A 25,421-nucleotide genomic window follows, 5' to 3' on the forward strand; every position below is an offset into this window, starting at 1 on the left:
CCTATTATACATCTGGGTGGTTTATTAGATGTGCATTATTCCTACATGAAAGGAGTTTTATTTAAAAAGAATAGGCTGGAGAGAAAGGAAGCACAGGGATTCACACTGAGGAGCAGACAGAGGAAGACACCACTCTGGAAACTCCTGGAAATGGGAAAAGGAGGATGACAGAGACACAGGTTTCCCATCAGAGGTGGGTCTGTGACGACACAGCTGCATCTGCCACCTCAGCCCAGGACTTCAGTGCAGAAACCCTGTGTCCTAAGCTGCAGGGAGCAGGATGTTCTGTTTCCTGGATGTCCTGTTCCTGACTCTGAGGATGAAGGGGAGGAGGAGCCTCCACTCTCAGGCAGGGCCCTGGGTGCCCCTGGACCCATGAAGGAAGCTACAGCAGCAGAAGCCACAGGCCAGTCCTGAGCAGAAGCTGCTGGGGCTCACCCTCCTGGCAGAGGGGGAAGGGGGTTCTTGTCTCACTTCCCCATGGGCCTGGAGCACTGTGGGACCACTCAGGCTGTTATCCCATGCTGCACAGTAATAATCAGCCTCATCCTCGGACCGGAGCCCACTGATGGCCAGGGAGGCTGAGGTGCCAGACTTGGAGCCAGAGAATCGGTCAGGGACCCCTGAGGGCCGCTGATTATTATCATAGATGAGGAGTTTGGGGGCCATTCCTGGGAACTGCTGGTACCAGTATACATAATTACTTCCGATGTTGGAGCTGCTTCCAGAACAAGAGATGGTGACCCTCTGCCCGGGGGTCCCAGACGCTGAGGGTGGCTGTGTCAGCACAGACTGGGCCCAGGACCCTGGAAGTGAGAGAGACACAGACATGGTGATTGACAAGAGACAAAAGGAGACAAGAGGAGAAAGCAGGGCCCCATGGGCTTCCCAGGGCCCCTCTCTTGGTCCCCATCCTGTCACCTGCACAGTGAGTGAGGAGGGTGAGGAGGAGAGGGAAGCCGGCCATGCTGGAGATTGTCCTGAGTCCTGGCTTCTCTACCCACAGCTGAAGCTGAGCTTCCCCCAGATCTCTCCCTCTCTTCATACTCTGAGAGGGGGAGAGTCCATCCATGCAAATCAGACTCCCGGTTTGTGACCCCACCCTGAGCCCTGGGTCAGGCTCCTTGGCTTGAGTATGTCAGGGGGTGGCAGGGGTGGAGCTTTGTGGTCCCAGGGGGTGGGGAGGACACAGGACACAGCTGTCAGCCCTGAGCAGAGGACATCAGGCAGGGCAGGTGCCTGGTTCTGCTCTGATTAACCCCAGTCTTCTCAGAAATGGTCTCCAAGTGCCCCCTAGTGTCCAGACTAAGGCAAACCGTTCTATGATCAGGTGACCAGAGCCTCTGAGATTCACCGCTGCCTCTGCCCTGCCCCGGTTTCTGGCCACTGCCCCCGCTCTCAAGTCCCGGCCCAGTAAGGTGGCACCTGTGTCTCCCTCCTGTGACCTCAGGGCAGTCTTCACGCTCTACTGGACTCCTCAGGAGTGAATCTGTCCATGGCTCTTTGGCTGTACATTGTAGAGGATTCAGGTGATGTCTACACAAAGTCCTTTTATTTCAGGATCAAGCCCAGAGCGGGGACCGGCCCCATGGTCTCACTTCCCACCAGTGTTGGACACCGGGTCCTCTCCTCTCATGTGGCTCCTTCCTGGTGGCCAGGGCTCCACTTCCTCTGTGGATCCTGCTGCGCTGAGGAGAAAGGGAGCTCTTCCCTCTGGGATATCCTGGGGAGGAATTCCCAGAGGGTGTTTCTGGTAAATCGTTGTTCTCCCTCTACTTCCCCAGATTTGCAGTCATAGTCATCTGGATACTGTGACCAGGGATCTTGCCTAGGAGTCTGTCCTCCAAGCACTGAATGCCAGTCTGTGGGGGATCTTGGCAAATGTCTTTGGAGGGTCTCACTTATGAGCAAAAAGAGCAAAGATGCTCAGTCTTTGAAGATGGGAAGAATTAAAATTTTAACTTGGTTTGACAACCAGAGTCTGTCCTCAGGTGAGCCTGATATGTGATAGCTCTTAGCATCGAGCACCCCAACTAGGATTTCCAGGGAAATATTATGGCTCAAATTCAGTAGTGAGTGTTGTGGGGGTGGCTTGAAGATGATGGAAATTATTCATCTTTGATCTGTAATGACATCTAGAATCTAATAAACTAAAAACAATAAGCTTAAAAAAAGATAATTCTGTTAATCAAAATGAAAAATGAAATAGATAATGTCTATGACTTCATGAGTTCTGGCATGATACACCCTGGGCTCTTAACAAATATTTGTTTGGGGAATTTTATGGGGATGGAGGAAAACAGCTGGATGGTTATGTTGATATTTATATACTGTTGAATGTATCATCAGGCAGTTGCAATACAGTGAGATTATTTGTTTGTTTATTTTTTTTTTTTTTTTTGAGCTGGAGTCTTGGTCTGTTGCCCAGGCTGGAGTGCAGTGGCACCATCTCAGCTAAATGCAACCTCTGCCTCCCAGGTTCAAGCAATTCTCCTGCCTCACCCTTCCAAGTAGCTGGAATTACCAGCGCACGCCACCATACCCGGCTAATTTTTGTATTTTTTTAGTGGAGACAGGGTTTCACCATGTTGTCCAGGCTGGTCTCCAATTCCTGACCTTGTGATCGGCCCACCTTGGACTCCCAAAGTGCTGGGATTACAGGCGTGAGCCACCACTCCTGGCCACAATGAGATTTTAAATGCTCCATTTAAACAACCAAATAGTGAGATTTATTATAGACATTTAAATAAAACCAATCCGTATATGAAACTGAAATAAAATGTATGCTGTGTTTTGGGATTGCATTTCAAGGGTGTCATTATTTTAAATGTTCCTTTTAGTGTAAGCCATGTTCCTTTACATAATTTTTATAGTTTTTAAAAAGTTTATTGTGATTATATAACACATCAGGCATATTGTCTTATTTACTTCCAAGTAGAAATAAACTGTTAGAGCTGTGCTTCCCTTCCTGTTTTTTCTCATTGCTTTTTCTTTGATGATGCATAGATGTTCACAGTGAATTTTGTTTTCCTTTCCTCCCACGTTAATGAACAGGGGGTCACCGAGGCTGAGCACTGTCTCACATACAAGACAAGGCTGCCCACGGCCCCCTCCCTGCCCACAGATGCGCTTCCTGGTGGATGCCCCATCAGCTGTTAGGCTGAGGGCAGAGAGAGGAGCAGATCCACAGCTAAAGAACTGGACACCCAGAGGCTCCAGGAGGAAGGGGCAACAGTTGCGACAGTGAGACCTGGACGGAGGACACTGAGTATGGATTTTTTATGTGATCCTCCTCAGGGACCCTCACAGACAGACCAAAACCCCAGTCCCTGTGTGTCTTGAGGGCCCAGATCCTTCCAGGTCCTCCTTTTGTCACTGTGCTAGGTCCCAGGCCTCCTCTTCCTATGAGTCACAATGGACAGTCTCCTCTTCAGGCTGCACCCTCCTTACCACATCCGACCCCACACCCATCTGACCACTCTCTTCCGGTGACCAGAGCTGGCCCCATGGGCTTCACACTGCCTACCTCCTTGTCCATCTTCTCTGAAGCATCTGGAGTTTTCCTCACAAACTTACCTGAGATTCTGTATCCTCCTTGTCCAACCCTCTAATGGCTGCTCTACCCTCCCCCACTCAAGCTCTTCTGTCCTTACCGTGAGATGCCACCTTATTACATCAATATTTTAGCTTGATTCTCTTTTCCACAAGATGGTGTCAGCTAGAATATTCTAGGCTTACCTATCAGCCTTCATCCATTTTGGTATCAGTGCTGGGCTCTGCTATGCGGGCATAAGTCTTAGATGTCAGAGTCTGGGAGCTTCAGTACAATCAAATTCCCTTGAAAGCATCCAATTCTTTTGGCCTGAGAGTGAGGCTCAGTCTCCCCTCAATGCCGGAGTGGCCAATAATCCTCAAAGAATTCTTTTTTGTCCCCATATATATATATATACACATATACATATATATACATATACATATACATATATATACATATACATATGTATACATATATATATTTATTTATCATACCTTAAGTTCTAGGGTACATGTGCACAACGTGCAGGTTTGTTACATATGTATACATGTGCCATGTTGGTGTGCTGCACCCATTAACTCAGCATTTACATTAGGTATATCTCCTAATGCTATCCCTCCCCCGTCCCCCAACCCCACAACAGGCCCTAGTGTGTGATGTTCCCCTTCCTATGTCCAAGTGTTCTCATTGTTCAATTCCCACCTATGAGTGAGAACATGAAGTGTTTTTTTTTTTTTTTGTCCTTGCGATAGTTTGCTGAGAATGATGGTTTCCAGCTTCATCCATGTCCCTACAAAGGACACGAACTCCTCATTTTTTATGGCCGCATAGTATTCCATGGTGTTTATGTGCCACATTTTCTTAATCCAGTCTGTCATTGTTGGACATTTGGGTTGGTTCCAAGTCTTTGCTATTGTAAGTAGTGCCGCAATAAACATACATGTGCATGTGTCTTTATAGCAGCATGATTTATATTCCTTTGGGTATATGCCAAGTAATGGGATGGCTGGGTCAAGCCGTATTTCTAGATCTAGATCCCTGAGGAATCACCACACTGTCTTCCACAATGGTTGAACTAGTTTACAGTCCCACCAAAAGTGTAAAAGTGTTCCTATTTCTCCACATCCTCTCCAGCACCTGTTGTTTCCTAACTTTTTAATGATTGCCATTCTAACTGGCGTGAGATGGTATCTCATTGTGGTTTTGATTTGCATTTCTCTGATGGCCAGTGACGATGAGCATTTTTTCATGTGTCTGTTGGCTGCATAAATGTCTTCTTTTGAGAAGTGTCTATTCATATCCTTCGCCCGCTTGTTGACAGGTGTTTTGTTTTTTTCTTGTAAATTTGTTTGAGTTCTTTGTAGATTCCGGATATTAGCCCTTTGTCAGATGGGTAGATTGCAAAAATTTTCTCCCATTCTGTAAATTGCCTGTTCACTCTGATGGTAGTTTCTTTTCCTGTGCAGAAGCTCCTTAGTTTAAATAGATCCCATTTGTCAATTTTGGCTTTTGTTGCCATTGCTTTTGGTGTTTTAGACATGAAGTCCTTGCTCAACGAATTCTTACTGAGGAAAGGAACCTCTTCAGACTTCTATCCTATTCTTACCCAAACTGGAACACAGGAAAAAATGAGTAGATGGCTCAGGAGATCTGGCCCACCCTCTGAGCCTCAGTTTATGCCACCCCTCCTCACTTTAGTAAGAGGGTCCTTACAATTTTCTGGTCCCAGACACCTCCACCACCTCCCTCCACCATCTAGGGGGACTGGCTGGCTCTGCTGCCTGATATAAATGCCTGGGCCTTCCCTTGCTCTCTGTGACTGCCTCCACCTTATTTCTTTGGAAGGAGGATGCCAGGGGGAGACTGGAAGAGAGGAGAGAGGGGAGCCCTCAGTAGATTCCTGATTTCTAACTCTTTCTTCTCCTCATTGGGGAACTGAGAGGTGAGGATCAGTTTGCAAGGGGTGAGGTTGGTGCCCTCTAACCCTGTCCTGGGCACATAGAAATAAATGTTTCTACAGATTCAGAGACAGCCCTTACAAAGTTGGAAACAATGCCTGGGATGGAGACCCTGGGCTGAGCAACATCCTCAAGTAGCCCTGAGCCTTCACCCGGCCAGAGCTACAGTGAGGAGAGTGATGGGAGGAGGGTGAGGGAAGGAGTCCAGGTCTTGGGAAGCACCTCTGCTCCCTCAGGTCTCTAGTGAAGCTCAAAGGCCCACAACTCCTCACCCCCTCCCCACACCATGGGCAGGCACAGGAAGGTCTGTGAAGACACAGCTGGGCCTGCCACCACAGCCCAGGATTTCAGTGCAGAGACCCTGTGCCCCAAGCTGCGGGAGCAGAATATTCTGTTTCCTGGAGTCTGTGTTCTTGACTCTGCAGACTAAAGTGGTGGAGCCTCCACTCCTAGGCAGGGCCCTGGCTGCCCCCAGGCCCATGGGGGAAGCTACATCAGCAGAAGCTAGAGGTCAGATGTGAGCAGCAGCTGCCGGCACTCACCCTCCTGGTGGAGGAGGAAGGTGGTTCTTGTCTCAGTTCCCCATTGGCCTGGAGCATTGTGCCAGCACTCAGGCTGCTATCCCATGCTGAGCAGTAATAATCAGCCTCATCCCCAGTCTGGAGTCCAGTGATGCCCAGGGTGGCTGACGTGCCAGACTTGGAGCCAGAGAATCTGTCAGAAATCCCTGAGGGTCGCTTATTATTTTCATAGATGAGGAGTTTGGGGGCTGTTCCTGGGAGCTGTTGGTACCAGGATACTGCATAATTCCCAATGTTGGAGCTGCTTCCAGAGCAGGAGATGGTGACCTTCTGTCCTGGGGCCGCAGACACTGAGGGCGGCTGCGTCAACACAGACTGGGCCCAGGACCCTGGAAGCAGGAGAAACACAGACATGGTGATTCTTGGTCTAGAGAGAGAAGGAGAAAGCAGGGCCTCATGGGCTTCCAGGACCCCTCCCCTGACCCTGTGTCTGGGCACCTGTGCAGTGAATGAGAAGGGCGAGGAGGAGAGGGGAGCAGGTCATGATGAAGATTGTCCCGAGTCCTGCCTTCTGTGCTCACAGCTGAAGCAGAGCTTCCCCAAGTCTCTCCCTGCCCCTCTTTATACTCTGAGAGGAGGAGGGTCCATCCATGCAAATCAGACCCTCCAGCTTTCTGATCCCACCCTGGGCCCTGGGTCAGGCTCCTCTGCCTGAGGATGTCAGGGAGTGGCAGGTGTGGGGCCGTGTGGTCCCAGGGGGTGGAGAGTTGACATCTGTGAGCCCTAAGCATAGGGCACCAAGCAGGACAGGTGGCGCTGGTCCTGCTCTCATCACACCCAGTCTTCTAAGGAATGGTACCCAGGTGCCCCCTGGTGTCCATTTTGGTCATTGTACACCACCATTATATGACAAGGTGACCAGAGCATCTCAGAGACACCCCTGCCTCCCCGTTGTTCTATCCATGGCCCCCTCCATCAGGGCTAGGCCAGGCAGCCCCTTCTTTTTTGTGTGACCTCAGGGCAGACTTCACATTCTACTTGGTTCCTCAGCGGTGAATCTGTCCATGGCTCCTTGGCTGTTCACTGTATAGGACTCAGGTGGTGACTACACAAAGTCCTCTTATGTCAGAATGAAATCAAGAGCACTGACCAGCCCCATGGACCCATTTCCTCACCTGTGGGGACACCAGGTCCTCTCCTCTCGTGTGGCTGCCCTCTGGTAGCTGGAGCTCTCCTTCTTCTGTGGATTCTGCAGTGCTGGGTAGATAGGGAGCTCTTCCCTCCAGGATGGCCGGGGCACATTCTCAGAGGGTTATGCTGGTAAATCTTTGTTCTCTCTCTTCTTTTCCAGACTTGCAGTCATAGTCATCTGGATCCTGTGACCAGGGATCTCACCCAGGAGTCTGTTCTCCATCACTGAATGCCAGTCTGCAGGGGATCCTAGCAAATGACTTTGCAGTGTTTTGCTAAAGAGCAAAACAACCAAATATGCTCAGTATTTGAAGATGGAAGAATTAAAACTTTAGCTTGTTTAGACCAGAGTCTGCACTCAGGTGAGCCTGACACATGGTAGCTTTTAGGATCAACCATTCCAACTAGGATGTTTAGGAAATAATACTGTTTAAAATCACTAATGAGTGTTTTCAGCATGTCTTAAAGATGACAGAAATTATTCATCTTTGCTGTGTAATGAAACCTAGAAGATGATACGTTAAAAACAATAAGATGAAGAAAAAAGATAACCCTATTTATTAAAATGAAACATGTTATATATATGACTGCAAGAGTTCTGGCATGATACATTTTGGACTCAACAGATCTTTGTTTGGAGAATCCCATGTGGTTGGAGAACAGCAGGGTAGTTATTTGCTCTGGTGAATCTGTCACCAGGCAGTTGTAGTACCAAGAAGTTTTAAATGCACCATTTAAACAATGTACTAGGCTGGGCACGGTGGCTCACGCCTGTAATCCCAGCACTTTGTGAGGCTGAGGTGAGTGGATCAATTGAGGTCGGGAGTTTGAGACCAGCCTGGTCAACATGATGAAACCCCATCTTGGGCCAGGCGCAGTGGCTCACGCCTGTAATCCCAGCACTTTGGGAGGCCAAGGCAGGTGGATCACAAGGTCAAGAGATCAAGACCATTCTGGCCAACATGTTGAAACCCCATCTCTACTAAAAAATACAAAAACTTAGCTGGGCGTGGTGGTGGGTGCCTGTAGTCCCAGCTACTTGGGAGGCTGAGGCAGGAGAACGGCGTGAACCCGGCAGACAGAGCTTGCAGTGAGCCGAGATCATGCCACTACTGCACTCCAGCTTGGGCAACAGAGTGAGACTCCATTTCAAAAAAAAAAAAAAAGAATGGTCTCTTTACACAAGAATGATGGATGTGGATTTTGTGTTTAAGTCTTGGAAAAAGAGTCAGTGACCTCGAAATCACTTGAAAGAATACGCAGAAAGCTTACTGTGCACTCTCCTAGAGTCATCTATTTCTTGAATTTTGAGAAGCAAGTAATAGGTCACTCGGGCCTTCACTGGGGAAAGTGATGTTCAGAACCATGTCACCTCAGGTGCACACTGCAGGTGACAACACAGTCTCAACCCAGCCATCCCCCATCCCACGCCAGCTGCAGCAACATTCTCCACACTCTCACATGAAAAGGGTTATCTGGGGCCGGGCACTGTGGCTCATGCCTGTAATCCCAGCACTTTGAGAGGCCAAGGCAGGCAGGTCATAAGGTCAAGAGATCAAGACCAAACACGGTGAAACCCTGTCGCTACAGAAAAAAAAAAAAAAAATTAGCCGGGAGTGGTGGCACATGCCTATAGTCCCAGCTACTAGGGAGGCTGAGGCAGGAGAATTGCTTCAACCAGGAGGTGGAGGTTGCAGTGAGCCGAGATCGCGCCACTGCACTGCAGCCTGGGCGACAGAGCGAGACTCCTTCTCAAAAAAAAAAAAAAAAAAAAGGTTATCTGGGCTGGGAACATTGGCTCATGCCTGTAATCCCAGCACTTCGGGAGGCCGAGATGGGCAGATCACCTGAGATCAGGTGTTCAAGACCAGCCTGACCAACATGGAGAAACCCTGTCTCTACTAAAAATACAAAAATTAGCCGGGCATGGTGGCACATGCCTGTAATCCCAGCTACTCAGGAGGCTGAGGCAGGAGAATCGCTTGAACCCAGGAAGTGGAGGTTGTGGTGAGCCGAGATCGGAGATTATGCCATTGCACTCCAGCCTGGGCAACAAGAGTGAAACTCTGTCTCAAAAAAAAAAAAAAAAAAGGATTATCTGTGCATTTACTCAGGTCTTCTTTAAGACCTGCGTCTAAACAATGTTTTATGACTTCTAGTGTGTAAAACAACAATTTTTGTCATATTTATCCTAAAGTATTTCATGCTTTATGCTATTTTCAATGTACTGACTTTTCAACTACTGATGGTTCATTACTGATATAGAGAATACAATTCCCATCTGCATCCCTGTATTGTATCCCAAGGCTCATATTAAAACTCTCAGACCAGCAGCATCTCTGAGTCACTTTTAGACTCTGGGCTGAGATGAACCCCAACCCACCCCTCTTGCCTTCTTCAATGTCAACCCTGAGAGACTTTACCCCTGAGCAAGGGATGCCTGCCTTTGAAATGAGAGCAAGGTAGGACTTTGTTAGACCTACTTGTCCATGGGAGCTCCAGTGCTGTTGATGTGACAACAGATGTCACCCCCTGAGCTAGATTTGGTCAGAGCCACCAGCAGGGGTGACTTCACTAGGGCAGGAGAGTAGAGGGGAGGTTTTTGTCTTACTTCCTCATGGGTCTGGAGCACTGTGTGAGTCTTAGAGTTGCCGTGCCATGTACCACAGTAATAGTCAGCCTCATCCTCAGGCTGGAGCCCAGAGATACGCAGAATCCCTGCATTGGCTGATGCATCATTGGATCCAGAGAAGCGGCTGGGAACTCCAGAGCCTTGGCCCTTATCGGAGTCTGAGTGGTAGTACAGGAGATACCGGGGAGGGTTCCCTGACTTTTGTTGGTACCAGCTTATCCAGAAGTCCCCAACACTGAAGCCGCTGCTCAGTGTGCAGGTGAGTCTGACTGATGCTCCAGAAGATGCAGAATGGGAAGATGGCTGAGTCAGCACAGGCTGGGAAAGGGAACCTGAAAACACAGACATCATGGGTGATAAGGCAGTTCCCAGGGTAAAGCTTCTCATAGGTCTGAGCCACAGGGGATGGTGTAGGTTGGACACTGAGACTCAGTTTATAAGGATTTTCCCTACCTGTGCAGTGAGAGAGGAGCATGAGAAGGAGAAGAGTCCAGGCCATGGTGGACACAGTCCCTGAGCCCTAACAGTAGGCCTGAGCTGCCCCAGGTCTCCTTTTCTTCTCCATCCTCTGCCAGGGGAGGGGCTGCTCATGCAAATATGTTTCCATCCAAGGACTGCCCAGCCCCTCCCTGAACCCCGGGGCTGAAGCTCAGCTCACACTGCAGACTGAGGAGGAGGGAAGTTTGGTTTCCCCCTTCGGAGGGCCCTGGGAGGAAGCACCTGCCGAGACCATACACAGGTCTCTGCTTAGGGGACTCTGCCAGGCCAGAGAGGACAGAGCTCCTGAGTCCCCATCATTGAACACAGGGCACAGGTTCCTTGGAGTGAATGGTTCTTACTAAGCAGCTGTGTAGGGACCATAGGGCAGTCCTGCAGCATCCCCTGCTGGTTGCACGGCACACACCTCCTGATATAGTGAGGATGTGTGTCCTCTCTCAATCTCCTGTTGAAACGTAATCCCCAATGTTGCATGTGGCACCTGGTGGGAGGTGGTTGGGTCATCAGAGAGGATTCCGCGAGGCTTGGTGCTGTCCTCATGACAGTGATTGAGTTCTTGCAAGATCTGATTGTTGAGATGTGTGGAACCTCCCCCCTTACTCTCTTGCTCCCACTCTGCCATGTGAGATGTCTGCTCCCACTTCATGTTCCACCGAGTAAAATCCCCTTGAGATATCCTCAGAAGCCAAGCAACTGCAGGCACCATGACTCTTGTACGGCCTGCAAAGCCATAAGCCAATTCAACCTCTTTTGTTTGTAAATTTCCCAACCTGGAGTATTTCTTTGAAGCAATGCAACAATGTCCTAACAGAGATACTTGGTACTGAGAAATAAAGTATTGCTAAAAGATACCCGATAGTACAAAAGCAGCTGTGGAACTCAGTCATGGCCAGAGGTTGGAAGGGTTTGGGGGGCTCAGGAGAAGACAATGTGAAAGGAAAACAAATCAGGACCACACTCAAGCTGGCAACTGCTTAGAGCAAACCTGCCTCCCATTCTATTGAAAGCCTCCTCTCTGCTCACTGAGATAAATGCATATCTGATTGCCTCCTTTGGAGAGGCTCATCAGAAGCTCAAAAGAACGCAACCACGTGTCTCTTATCTATCTAAGACCTGGAAGCCCCTTCCCCACTTCAAGTTATCCTGCCTTCACCTGGAGCTGTTCCACCTTTCCAGACTGAACTGATGTGCATCTTACACATGTTGATTGATGTCTCATGTCTGCCTAAAATGCATAAAACCAAGCTGTACCCCTACCACCTTGGACATATGTTATCAGGATCTCCTGAGGCTGTGTCACAGATGTGCCTCCTCAACCTTGGCAAAATAAGCTTTCTGAGTTGTAACTGAGACCTGTGTCCGATTTTGGGGGTTCACAACAGGAAGATTGGAAAATGCTTCAGACTTTATAGAGGCTGGTTAAATGGTTATGATCAAAATGCTGATGGTGTTATGAACAATGAAGTATAGGCTGTCAACATCTCAGATGGAAAGTGAGTAACTTATTGAGAACTGGGGCAAATATCTCACATGTTATGCCTTAGGAAAGAGTTTGGCTGAATTCTATTCGTGTTCTAGGAATCTGTGGAAGTTGGAACTTCAGAACAACCATTTAGAGTATCTGGCAGAAGAAATGTCTAGGCAGAAAGAGTTCAAGAGGTGGCCTGGCTGTGTCTACAGCCAATACTCAGATGTGAGATCAAAGAAATGACTTTAATTTGGAATTTATATTTAAAAGGAAAGCAGAGCATAAAAGATTGAAAAATTTTCAGCTTGACTATGTGGCAGAAAATAACATCCTCTTTTCCTGAAAAGAATCCAAGTGGGCTGCAAAACAATCACTTGCTAGAGGTATTTGCAAAACTAAAGAGGAGCCAAGTGTTGATAGCCAAGACAATGGGAAAAAGACCTCAAAGGCATTTCAGATATCTCTGAGGCAGCCTCTCACATTACAGTTCCTGAGCCTAGGTGAACTGAATGGCTTGCTGGGTCTGGCCTAGGGCCCCAGAGTCCTGTGCAACCTCATGGCTGATTCAGCTCCAGCCTTGGCTCAAGAGGCTCCAGATAATGCTATGCCACAGTTTTGGGGAGCAAAAGCCATGATAAGCCTTGGAAGCTTCTATGTGGTGTTAAACCTGCAGGAGTACAGAATGCAAGAGTGTTGGAGCCTCGACAACCTCCACCTAGATTTCCGAGGATGTATGGAAAAGCCTGGGTACTCAGTCAGAAGCCTGTTGCGGGGGCAGAACCCTCCCACAGAACCTCTACTAGGTCAGTGTGGAGCGGAAATGTGGGGTTGGAGGCCCCAGACCGAGTCCCTACTGGGGCACTGCCTAGTCGAGGTGTGGGAAGGAGGTCACTGTCGTCTGCATACCAGAATGGTAGATCCACTGGCAAATTGTATCCTACACCTGGAAAAGCTGCAGGCACTTAACAGCTTATGACAGTAGCCACAGGGGCCGAACCCCGCATAGCCAAATGGGTAGAACTGCCTTCAGCCTTGGTAGCCCACCGTTTACATCAGTGTGCCCTGGATGTGGGAGACGGGGTCAAAAAAAGATTATTTTGGAGTTTTAACATTTAATGAATGCCCTGCATGGTTTCAAACTTCCATGACATCTGTAGCCCTTTTTTTATGGCAGTTTTTTCTCTCTCGGAATGGGAATATTTACCCAATGCCTGTACCACCAGCATATCTTGGAAGTAAATAACTTGTTTTTTGATTTTACTGGCCTATAGGTGAAAGGGACTTGCCTTATCTCAAATGAGACTCTGAACTGCGGACTTCAACTAAGTTGATGCTGGAATGAGTTAAGAGTTTTGGGGATTGTTAGGAAGACATTATTGTATTTTGCTATGTGAGAAGAACATGAGACTTGAGAGACCAGGGGAATAATGGTATAGTTTGGATGCTAAACTAAATCTGATGTTGAAATGTAATTCACAAGGTTAGAAGTGGGACCTTGTGGGAGGTACTTGGATCATGAGAAAGGATCCTTCATGGGTTGGTTTTCACCTTATGACAGTGAGTTTTCATGGGATTTGGTTGTTCAAATTTGTGACACCTTTCCTACCCACTCTCTATCTTGCTCCTGTTCTGCCATGTGAGATGCCTGCTCCTACTTCATCTTCTGCCATGAGTCAAAACTCCTTGAGGCATCCCAGAAGAGGAGCAGATGCCAGCACCAAGCTTCCTGTACAGCCCACAGAACTGTGAGTCAATTCAACATTTCTTTGTAAATTTCTTTGTAAATCATCCAGTCTCAGAGATTTCTTTATAGTAATTCAAGAATGGCCTTACACACCTCCCCATGGTGCAGAGACCTGAGAGCCCAGCTGTCTTGTTCGCCAGGCATTGTCTTGGTTCACACATAGAGGATCTGACTTCTAGACACATTGATGATACTATGATGTGTAGATTATGGTGGAATTTCTCACTGCTAGATGGAGTGCGGATCTAGGTGAGGTGCTTACATGTATGGTAATAATGACTTAGGGGGTTAGCGTCCCCAGAGAAGATGTTGCAAACATCACATTTCTCCACTGATATACGATTTAGAATATACACACAATGTTAGTGTGTCATCTCTTTTGTTCTAAGCAATATACTCCAACTATTCTTAGAGAAATACACATCTGTTGTAATGTCTCCAATGTTAGCTCATTTATTTATTTTTCTTGATGGGTTGTGCTTATTTATACTTCCTACAGCAGTGGTTGCAAAATACATTGTTACTTTTTCTGTAAGCATTTAATCTTTTCAATTGGTAACATAAAACTGTTATCCTTGAATTGAGCATATATCTAATATAGTTTGATATGAATGGAGATTATGTAGCATTGAAGTTCAAGGTTGTCTACAATTATGATATTAGGAAAATGTAACTCAGTAGAGGGCCTAGAGAATTAGTCCTCATACAACTTTAATTTTATGACTGTTATTGAGAAGAATTTGGTACTTTTTTGCCCTAACTTGTTGGATGCATTTAGGCTGAACATTAGGCTCACTGGGTTACAGTCAGATAATCAAATACATGAAGTGGAATTGGCTACCCAGTGTAAAACCTATATGTGTGCAAGTCTACAAATAAAGTTTCTACTGACACATGGGTTTCCATAAGACACTTGCTTTTAGGTATGTTGATAAAAGTGGATAATGTGGTAATTAATTTAAACAGACTGCTCTAAGTCAAAGCAAAAACTATCATCAAGATTCCTTATAACATCCGGGCCTCCTCTAAGTGGTGACAGAGAAACCCAACATCTAGTCCTGTAGACAGTGGAGCCTGAACTTGGCCCTGACTATCCCCTGGGGTTTCTGTTGTCCCCCATTCCATCCTGGTGGAACTTCCCAGGTCTGGGGCCATGACAGTCGTTCAGAGCAGGGGTCTTCTGCTGTCCTAAACATGTCCATGTGTGCCGGCCATAGGGAATGATTTCTGCAGAGCTATCTCTCCTACTCATAAACCATGTCCCTTTGTGCAGAATGGTGGAAGACACTCCCAAGCACTCAGGAACACAGTGAACCCAGCCATTCCCACCGTCCTGTGTGTGAAAATATTCTTCTTCATTTCACTACACACACAGGGAGACACAAACACCCTGAGCCTCCTGTGCACATGGAGATGATGGAAGGTGGGAGAAGTCCTGGGGGACCATGTGTGTACACATGATCCTGTGCATCAGGTTCAAGGTCTTGCATCTGCATCTTCAGGAAAATATTTAGTGTCCTGCTTTGTGTGGGCAGCTCACCAGTGTTACTGGTGACCAAGGTAACAAAGGAGCTGAGCATGGGGTTTGTGCTATGAGTGCACCTGTGAATGACTTTCTAAACTGGAAACTAAAACCCCACCAGGTGAGTGGTGGAAACTAGACACACCCATGTAGCCCATGTACAAACTGTCATATTTCAAAAAGTGCCCAAGCAATGTTTTGGAATCTAGTGGAACATTTGCTATGGGCAGAGACAAGGAAGACATGCCAAAACAGGCCATTCTCATAGACAGATGGTGAATTATCAAGATGCCTGGAAAGGTAGAAACTCTGAAGGCAGGGTTGAAAGACCCCCTTCTGAACTGTGAGTCAGACCAATGGTAGGGAAGTGGGATCAGTGCGGATCAGCTGGGAAGTTTTTGCCTCATTCTCCTCTACCCGTGTCATTGTGGGTTACACGAAGCTGATCCCACAATCTTGGTTTGCCCGATAGTGCTGGTCAGCCTCATCCTGTCCCTGGGTGTCCTGATTGGTCAGGCACCTATGAAGACCACAGCCTGAGCCAGAGAAGCCAGCGGTGATCTGATAGCCCCATAGATCCAGCAACACCACTATTACCAACAGGCCTTCTGAAACAGGGTCCTTCCTTTGGCTCAGCTGGTGCCAGGCCATACTGTAACCACTGCAGCCACTGCTCAGGGTGCAGGTGAGTGTGACTGAGGCTTCCAGGGAGGCAGATGCAGAGGGCAGCTGAGTTAGCACAGGCCGGGAGAGGAACTTTGGAAACATAGGTTCCCTTTAGTGCTGCAGCTGAGAGGCAGGTAAAGAATGCTGGAGGGGAAAGGACAGAGCTTTGCTTCTGAGAGACACTGTCCTCTGTTAAGGTGCTGATTACTATGAGGTGCTGTCTCCAGTCAAGGTGCTGACAGCTGCCCACGCCTGCCCTGTACAGACTGTGAGGAGCATAAGGAGCAGCCCAGGCCATGGAGGAGCCCCCAGAGCTCCGTCCTTCTAGTTCCTGTGTGAAGGCAGAGTGCACAAATGCTCTTATAACATCTGCACAGGGCAAGGCAGGGCTTTTCATGCAAATACAATTTTAGAATATATATATCAATGACATCTATATACACACTGTTTTAGAATAGATTTAATGTAATAATTGAATTTATGACTAATATATTATTTTATAATATTTATATAACATTTAGAAAATTGATATTAAAATGTCTATAAATGTAATTGCTAGAAGATCTAGTACTATTATTTGACAATGTCTCTCATAGAATTTCATTAATCCCAGCACTTTGAGAGGCCGAGGTGGGTGGATCACGAGGTCAGGAGATCGAGACCATCCTGGCTAACACGGTGAAACCCTGTCTCTACTACGGTGAGCTGTCATTGCACCCTAGAGCCTGAAAATAGAGCAAGAGCCTGTCTTAAAAAAACAAAACACAGCCAGGTGCAGTGGCTCTCGCCTGTAATCCCAGTACTTTGGGAGGCCCAGGTGGGCGGATCACAAGGTCAGGAGATTGAGACCATCCTGGCTAACACGGCGAAACCCTGTCTCTACTAAAAATACAAAAAATAAATAAATTAGCTGGGCGTGGTGGCAGGCGCCTGTAGTCCCAGCTGCTTGGGAGGCTGAGGCAGGAGAATTCTTTGAAGCCAGGAGGCAGAGCTTGCAGTGAGCCGAGATTGTGCCACTGCATTCCAGCCTGGGCAACAGAGCAAGACTCCTTTTCAAAAAAAAATAGAATTTCATTAAATAATTTAATTATTTAATTTAAAATGATTAATGCAGGATTTTGATCTTGGCTAACCCATTACTTTTTTTAAACATTTAAAATATTTGATTGAATTGAATTTTACATAATTGCAAATAACATGTATTTAACTCAAGTGATAACTAAAACACTTAAAGGTAATATAAAAAGTTGTATAGATGTAAATATTTAAACCTCTTAAAGATCAATTATTAATAATTAAAATTTAAGAAAGACAAAATAAGAATTTATTTGATAAAATGTGAAAAGTTTGTTTTATAGGACAATTACTAAAAAGCTAAATGAAAATTTTATATAGTTTGCTTTTGTTTTGATTTGTTTTGTTTTCAGAAGTATATTATTTAACTTGGAAGTCAAATCTTATTAAAAGGATATGTGAATTTTTTTTATTATACTTTAAGTTCTTGGGCACATGTGCACAATGTGCAGGTTTGTTACATAGGTGTACATGTGCCATGTTGGTTTGCTGCACCCATCAACTCGTCATTTACCTTAGGTACTTCTTGTAATGCTATCCCTCCCCCAGACCCCCACCCCTGACAGGCCCTGGTGTGTGATGTTCCCTTCCCTGTGTCCAGTGTTCTCATTGTTCAATTCCCACCTATGAGTGAGAACATGTGGTGTTTGGTTTTCTGTCCTGGTGATAGTTTGCTGAGAATGATGGTTTCCAGCTTCATCCATATCCCTGCAAAGGACATGAACTCATCCTTTTTTATGGCTGCATAGAATTCCATGGTGTATATGTGCCACACTTTCTCAATCCAGTCTATAATTGATGGACATTTGGGTTGGTTCCAAGTATTTGCTATTGTGAATAGTGCCACAATAAACATGTGTGCATGTGTCTTTATGGTAGCATGATTTATAATCTAAAAGGATATGTGAATTTAATTAACTATAAGAAGAGCCTAAGGTTACAAATGCATATTATATTTTAGAGGAATGTAAGAAAATTCATGTTTTATTATTGGGAATATATAGTTAGTATTAGAAGTATTTTGTTATAGCAAATGATTTAGAAATATTTAAATTATGTTAAAAATATACATTTTTAGATTTTTAAGACAAATATTTTAGCATTAGGCCATAAGAGTAGACTTAGAGTTGAAGAAAGAATGTACCAGAGTGGTCAAATGTTCAAAGGAAAGATGTATTATCTCACTGAGGTAAAAACTTACATCTTTTTAGGCCGGGCACGGTGGCTCATGCCTGTAATCCCAACACTTTGGGAGGCTGAGGTGGGTGGATCACTTGAGGTCAGGAGTTCCAGACCAGCCTGACCAATATGGCGAGCCCCCATCTCTACTAAAAATACAAAAATTTGCTGGCATGGTAGCATGCCCTTGTAATCCCAGCTACTCAGGAGAGAGCAGGCACTGAAGCATGAGAATCGCTTGAACCTGAGAGGCGAAGTTACAGTGAACTGAGATCGCCACATTGCACTCCCAGCTGGGCAGCAGAGTGAGACTCCATCTCGAAAAAGAAGGAAGGAAGGAAGGAAGGAAGAGAGAGAACTTATATCTTTTTAAAAGGTAGTAGAATCAAAATTTGTAAATTATGTGTAGCAAGGTATAACAAAATCTGAACTTTTGAGATCCAAATTTGAGAAGTTTAAAGAGAAATAGATGATAGAATTAAAAATCAATTTTTAAAAATTTTATTCAGAATAAATTAATATTTTAAGAAAATTTTGTTTTGACATAGAAAATTAAAATTTTTAGTTTTGTATTAGTGTATTTGCAATATTAAAATTTAATATTTAGGAAGAGTATGATAACATTTTTTGACTATAGTAAAATTTATTATATATAGTTTTATTAAATAATTTTATAATTTATCTTATAATTTACATAGTGTTTGAGCCATGTTTCAAAATTTTGTTTTTTTTAAAATTCTCAATCATTTTATTTCAGGACAAAAATCATAATATAAGATTTTTCAATATAAAATTGTATTTTATATTTTTTTACAAATATGTATTTATAATTTATGACATGTCTCTGATAATTTTTTTATAAATAACTCAAATAACCTCTAAACTTGGCAAAATTATTTTTAATAATGTATTTGTTTTATGCCTCTCACAATTTTTAAAATTAAAAACATATTTTTGTAGTCTTTATATATCAGATGTTTACCTAAGATTTAATGTAAAAAATATGGGAATTTTGTCTATAACATAGAAGATAAAGTCATTGTATTAAACCAACAATATCAAATTCTTTTTATTTATTTAAAAATTATGTAAATAAATAATATTTTGTTTTGAGCTGGGTTTGTAGTTTACAATTTTGTGCCAAATCCTCACACCTTAGTCTGTTTAGCAGAGACAATTATAAAATGACCTGACCAATAAACCCAGGGGAAAATATATGTTGATAATTTTGAAATTTTTAAAATTTTATTAATAATTAGTTAATTACATGTGTTGCACAACCCATCTCTAGAACATATTCTTGGTTCACCATCAAATCCCCGTTTTCTCCTCCCCTCATTCCCTGGAAGCCACCATTCTTCTCTGTGTCTCTGGAATTTGTATATTTGAGGACCTTGTGATTTCAAACTGAAAACTCAGTAAGAGCCAATACCACACTGAATATAAAATTGCCATGAAGTAGAAGGGTGGCTCTCCTTACTTATAGCTTCTTGGGAAATCTTTTGAGAGGATGACATTCCTTGGAGATTTTGAGGCTTTGAAGACTGGAAGTGGAGCTCCCCAAGACAAATAGAAGGAAAAGCATTTTAGTACAAGAAAGAGGTAACAAGACTCAGAGCAGGAAAGAACACAAAAGTTCCCAGGAGGGCAGGAACTGTGAGGGAGCATCGCAGTTGAGGAGAGGAGAGGGATGGGAAGTCACGGAAGAATATGGGAGATGACGAGGACTCAAAGGAAGAAATTGCATGGGAAATCACAAGGATGGGAATAAATTTGAAATATATTCAGGAAACACAACGTATAGGTTGAACAAGCAACAAGAGAAAAAAGAATACAGTTGTGAACAAGGTGTTAGGAAAGTGGACACCATGGGGATTGATTAATACACTTTACTGCCCTGGAGTACTCAGGAAATAATCCACACACCTTCTTTTGAACAATAAAATGTTTAATTCGAATATTTTGCATTTATCTTTAAGAGTTAGCGTTTGAGAATAATTAACTCTTGCAAGTCCACTATTCTCTATGTATGTAGGTTATCATTCTTGTATCTTTCTTCCATTTGAATAAGTCAAAAACAAGAACAGAAAACCCAATTATTCCTAAGATCATCACTTAAAGTAAATATGTTATAAAAATTCCACCAACAGGAATTAACCTATGTTTCTAATGTGTTGTCTAACTTCTATATCTACAGCTCAGTAGAATTATTTTTCCTCTTTCATGTTTGTTTTAATGTTTGTTATAACAGCTTAATTAAATATTTGCCAATGAATAAGATGAAAAAAAAACATTTTGCAATCAAACAGTGTGCTCAGAGCCCACAAAGACAATTTTATTTTATATATTTTATTACTTCTGTTCCTGAAGCTCCCCACATTTACTTATAATTTTCATAGCAGTCAGACTTGGCTAGGCTTGGCTCCAGTAAAAGAAAACTACAGAAATTTCAGTGGCTTACAAAAATCAATGTCTATTTTTCACTTTTCCACAATTCCCACATCTGATTGAATTGGCTGTGGCTCTGATTGACTTCACCTTCATCCCTGGAGGCAGCCTGGCTGAGAAAATTCTATGTGGATGCCATAGCATAGAGACAATAACATTTGACAAAGTGCAGGCCAATCTTACATCTTCTGCTCAGAAATTACATATTTTGGCCAGGTGTGGTGGCTCATACCTGTAATCCCAGCACTTTCGGAGGCCGAGGTGGGTGGATCACGAGGTCAAGAGATTGAGACAATCCTGCCCAGCATGGGGAAACTCTGTCTCTACTAAAAATACAAAAATTAGCCAGGCATAGTGGCACGCGCCTGTAGTCCCAGCTACTCGGGAGGCTGAGGCAGGAGAATCCCTTGAACCCGGGAGGCGGAGGTTGCAGTGAGCCAAGATCACGCCACTACACTCCCTCCAGCCTGGCGACAGAGCTTGACTCCATCTAAAAAAGGATATTTGGCAATATCTGGAGATTATTTTGTTTGTCAAGATCTGGGAATTAGAGTGCTATAGGCATCCGTTGTGTGGGTTCTAATAATGCTTATAAATGTCCGACCATGGACATAATGGCCCCAGTCACACAAGCAATGATCCAGCCCACAATGTTACAGTGACAATGTTCAGAACCCCTGTTTTAAACAAAATATTCTTCACGAGGTAATTGCACAGGAATGAGAATATCATCCATCCATAAAGACAAGAAAGAAAAAGTTGTGTATTTTGAAAAGAAAATTGAGACACTCAGAAAATTCTAGTGCAAACATTCAAGCAGCGTACAGGAAAGAGCATCCCATGCTAGTGAGGACAGGCTGAGGGCAGACCCAGTGCAGGGGGGCTCTGGGGAGTTTTCCTCTCACTGCTGTATGGGTCTGCAGCACTGTGAGATTGTAGCTGTCATCATAAGAATGACAGTAGTAGTCAGCCTCATCCCCAATCTGCAGCCCGGAGGTGGTCAGGGAGGCAGAGTTGGAGGAGCTGTCCATGGAGCCAGAGAACCTCAGGGACCACAGATTGTCTTTCATTATCATAGTAGATCACAGCTGTGGTGACACTGCCCAGGTGCTCCTGGTACTAGTTTACCCTAATGCTGCCACTGCTGTGTGTGCAGGAGAGGCTCACACAGCGTGTGGCTGAGCCAGCACAAAGTCGGCCAAAGAACCTGCAAGGAGGGAGCAACACAGAGATCAGTGAGGACAGATCAGGACTAGTTCCCTGAGAGAAGGGAAAGTCATCACCCCAGGTAACATCCAGGAGCCCTCCCTGAATTCTCTGCAGGCAGCCACCTGTGCAGTGAGCAAGGACGGTGAGGAGAAGCACAACCCAGGTCATGGTGGAGATGCCCCAGACTCTGCTTCCTGAGACAGGACTGAGCCAACCAACGCTTCTTATCTGTTACACTGATCCTCAGGGTGGTAGGTCTTCATGCAAATCTTTCCCTTTTCTGGAGGCTGTGCAAGCCCGTCCTTTGACCTTAGCCTGAAAAGCAGCCGAGAAAAATAAATACTGTCACGGAAGGAGACATTCAGTCTAGGGAGAGCACAGAATCACCTACAAGGGGCAGGGGAAAAGGGAGCTTGAGAGCCCTGAGTAGGTGTTTAGGCCACAGCACCCTCTGGTGGATGTGGGAGACACCTGGACCCTGTGTAGACACTGGTGCTCAGAGTTCCTGCTGTTCCCACTCTACATCCTTTACAATTCCAGGCACTGTCAGGGGAGCCTCCGTTCAACATCTCATGCTCACTCTACATCTACAGCTTCATATCTAAGCAGACAAGCCAAGGACCATTACTCTGGTCAAGGCACTCTGAGCTTGTTGTTGTAGGTGGTGATGAACATCTCAGGGGAGAATGGGCTCTATTTGAATTAAAGAAGGCAAGGGCTTTCTCCGGGAGTGTCCACATGGGGTGAGGTTGTGACCTTTCCCTGAAAGGGGGTCCTGCCCTTCAGGCAGGGTGAGGGTGGAACCCCGGGATCAGGAACCAAAGTTCACCATCAGAGAAAGAATCTGAAGGCAGGAGGGCTGGGTAAGGTATGAATCAGAGGACAATCTAAACAGAGCTACTTCTAGATAAGTGACATGAAGATTTGACATTAGACATGAGAATGGAAGGTCAATGGGAGAAGTTGAATTTAAAAGAGGTTTGGAGAGAGAATCCACATGGCTGGTGATCATTTGGATCTCTGGGTAAGGTAGAGAAAAGGGTCTGCATAAATTAGAGGTTTCTCATTTTGTGGACCAGTTGGATAGACTGCTCTTAACTTTGGTAGGATATTTCAAATAGAACCTATTTACAACACATTGGTAAGAGTTTATTTTCCTATTTCAGAAGGGCAGGCACCAGGCAGTGAAGCAGGTGGACTCATGGCATGAAGTTCTTCCACCTATTGTCACAAATACACAGTCACACATAGTGGACTCTGTTCACGTAATAAATTGTGGGACTGAAATGCAATGAGGGAGACACAGATATCGATGGAAGCTGTAGAAAAGACATAAAGAAAACATTTTTAAGTGATAAAGCCCTCATTAAATTATTGAACAATTTTTGCAATTCTTTGTGGAACATATAAAGAACATGTCATCTCCTGCTGAGTGCCAGGTTACATCATAATCTGAAGAGTCAGGAGGGGACACTGCTCTCTGGTGTTTTGACACCACTGGTTTTTTAGGAATGATGGTGGTGAGCCTGTTTCTAGCTTTCCAGTTTCCCAGGTTCCCCCTGGGAAATGGCATCAGCACCTGCACCTGCTCAGGCTCCTTTCTGCTGGTTGACTACTTGACAATTTCCCCTCTAGCCTCTTACACTTCCTCCCACATTCTCTCTCTATTGCCCGTTAATCATCTTGTCAATGACACTACAAGATAACTCTACAACCTTTTCTACCCATCCGAGAATTTTGGAGTTTTGGAAGTGAGGGGCCACGATTTATTCAACTTCAGATAACCACATTTCTTTTTTTATTATACCTGGCATTTGCAACGATTTTCTACAATCTTTCATCTGTTATAGTGCTCTCAGATATTTGTGATTTTATTTCATTGATCCTTTACAGAACAACTTCCCATTGAATTTTTTATGTTTATGAGAAGCATTAGATATTAACCTTTCAAAATAAGAGAGTTTCTCAAGGAGTGCAAGTTTTCAAATAAAGAAATTATACTTTAATTGTCGGTCAAAGTTTAAAAGGCGTATGTTAAATAAACGAATAAGGATACAAACAAACATACAGAGTCAGGCTCTAGTCATCAAACTGTTTCTATGTTGTGATGGTATATGGGGATCATCTAAATGATGGGTGAAGTTGGGGGTGGGGTTTTCTTCATTGGAAGAGGGGGCAGAAACCTGCCCCTGAGCTGCACTTGCATAGCACGCAATATTCTCTCCCGGCTTGTATATTACGAGTGAATGTCCCTGGAGCCACGTGAGGGCAAAGAACACAGCCCTCTGAGGTCCACAATATAGACTGAGGAGGCCTGAGTCTCTCCTATTCTTCCCATTCATCTTTGGGGGATAAAGTCGCAGAGGAGAGGCTGTTTCCATTTTGGGTGGGGAATGAAGACATGACCTGAGTCCCTTAGATCCTGGACTAAGGAAAGCCATGCACTGGTGTTTCCTTGGGTCTAGAGTAGTCAGACCTGCAAAAGAGCCACAAATACATCGTGTCATTGCCCCCAGTCTCACAACAGAAGGCTCAGCCACTTGCTACCTGAGGAGCCCGTCAGTCTCTAACTTCTTCTCTATTTCCAGACCCACGGCACACCCTGCTGACCACAGAATCACAACCCTCTGGCTTGTTTATTTAATATCTCACAGCTGAGCACTCTAGGCAGGTCAACCTGCTTCTGATGCATTTCCTCATCTTGAGAAAGGTATAATGCTGTGGCTGGACTCTTTCTTGCCCAGGGACTCTTCCTGTGGAGACACCGTAGACTGGAGGAACCCCCAGCTTGGCCTTTTGTATCACCCATCCCACACTGGCCACCTCTTTCAGGAACATCAGTGATCTCACTGTTGTGGGTCATGGTGTTCAATCCCCCATGGGGTTTGCAGACTCTCTGTTCACACCTCCATAATGTGGCACTTTATTAAATTCTCCTCAAATTATCCAAGTTTGAGTATACCAGGTATTTCCTGCAGGACCCCTAATTAATATTTGGAAAAAATACCACATTCATTTTGGTAAATAAATTTCTCATACCATGTAAGAGTCAAAAAACTATGTCAACTCACTTGTTTACTTTGCAATGGGATTACAGGTGCATGCCACCACACCAGGCTAATTTTTTGCATTTTTAGTAGAGATGGGGTATTGCCATGTTGGCCAGGCTGGTCTCAAACTTCTGGCCTTAAGTGACCCACCTGCCTCAGCCTCCCAAAGTGCTGGGATTACAGACATGAGCCACCGTGCCTGGCCTGTTTTAAATTACTTTTTTAAACCTTCATATATGTCTCCATCTCTTCCAGAGACCTCTAACTTAAATATACATAGCACGCTTCCAGTTTATCTTCAAAATAGCTTATTATATAAACTTGAAAATATTTATAGTGTATTTGTATTTTTAAATAAATAACATTTCTTTAGCTCTTTGATTTTTTAGTATTATTTTATTTTTTGCTTTTTGAACTCATAATAATAACACTTGTATTCCATTACTTCCAACTAGTTAGTGTTTTATCTGCTGTGTGCGGGTTATAAATTCCCCTCGCACTTAACACCTAACTTGTTTCCAATACTTTTCTCAAAGGAAAGACCTTCTCATAAATATTTCCTGGTGTCTCTTGTACAGAGTGGACTTGGTGTGAGACAGATGCTCACCCACTTACTGTATCTTTGTGCCGAGGGTCTTTGTTTAAAATGTGAACTTATTAATACAACCTGCTGTGAGATTGACATCTTATTTTTTATTTTAAATTTGCAATATTATCTAACAACTT

At 44.7% G+C, this 25,421-nt stretch overlaps 1 long non-coding RNA gene, 1 pseudogene and 2 gene segments (V, D, J or C); 1 reads left to right on the plus strand and 3 right to left on the minus strand.

The window, feature by feature from the left end:
• LOC129023703 (immunoglobulin lambda variable 1-51-like) lies at window positions 1–7,077 on the minus strand. The segment is given in 3 exon segments: window positions 1–806; window positions 6,036–6,403; window positions 6,513–7,077. Coding segments are annotated over 3 exon segments (438 nt in total).
• Window positions 290–781, minus strand: LOC129023702 (immunoglobulin lambda variable 1-47-like; annotated as a pseudogene).
• Window positions 914–25,421, plus strand: part of LOC129022824 (uncharacterized) — a 27,922-nt gene continuing 3,414 nt past the window's right edge. The window contains exons 1-7 of one of the 2 annotated variants that reach the window (XR_010125897.1): window positions 914–1,114; window positions 1,331–1,529; window positions 1,785–1,991; window positions 3,055–3,268; window positions 6,247–6,429; window positions 7,366–7,567; window positions 9,897–13,548. This is a non-coding gene — a long non-coding RNA (uncharacterized LOC129022824). Of the gene's footprint in view, window positions 1,115–1,330; window positions 1,530–1,560; window positions 1,754–1,784; window positions 1,992–3,054; window positions 3,269–6,246; window positions 6,430–7,365; window positions 7,568–9,896; window positions 13,549–25,421 lie in introns of those variants that run through there. The other variant, XR_010125898.1, reaches the window with a different exon arrangement.
• LOC129022822 (immunoglobulin lambda variable 5-52-like) lies at window positions 9,685–10,350 on the minus strand. The segment is given in 2 exon segments: window positions 9,685–10,169; window positions 10,291–10,350. Coding segments are annotated over 2 exon segments (531 nt in total).

Source organism: Pongo pygmaeus, chromosome 23 (assembly GCF_028885625.2).
Source record: "Pongo pygmaeus isolate AG05252 chromosome 23, NHGRI_mPonPyg2-v2.0_pri, whole genome shotgun sequence".
Lineage (NCBI taxonomy): Eukaryota > Metazoa > Chordata > Mammalia > Primates > Hominidae > Pongo > Pongo pygmaeus.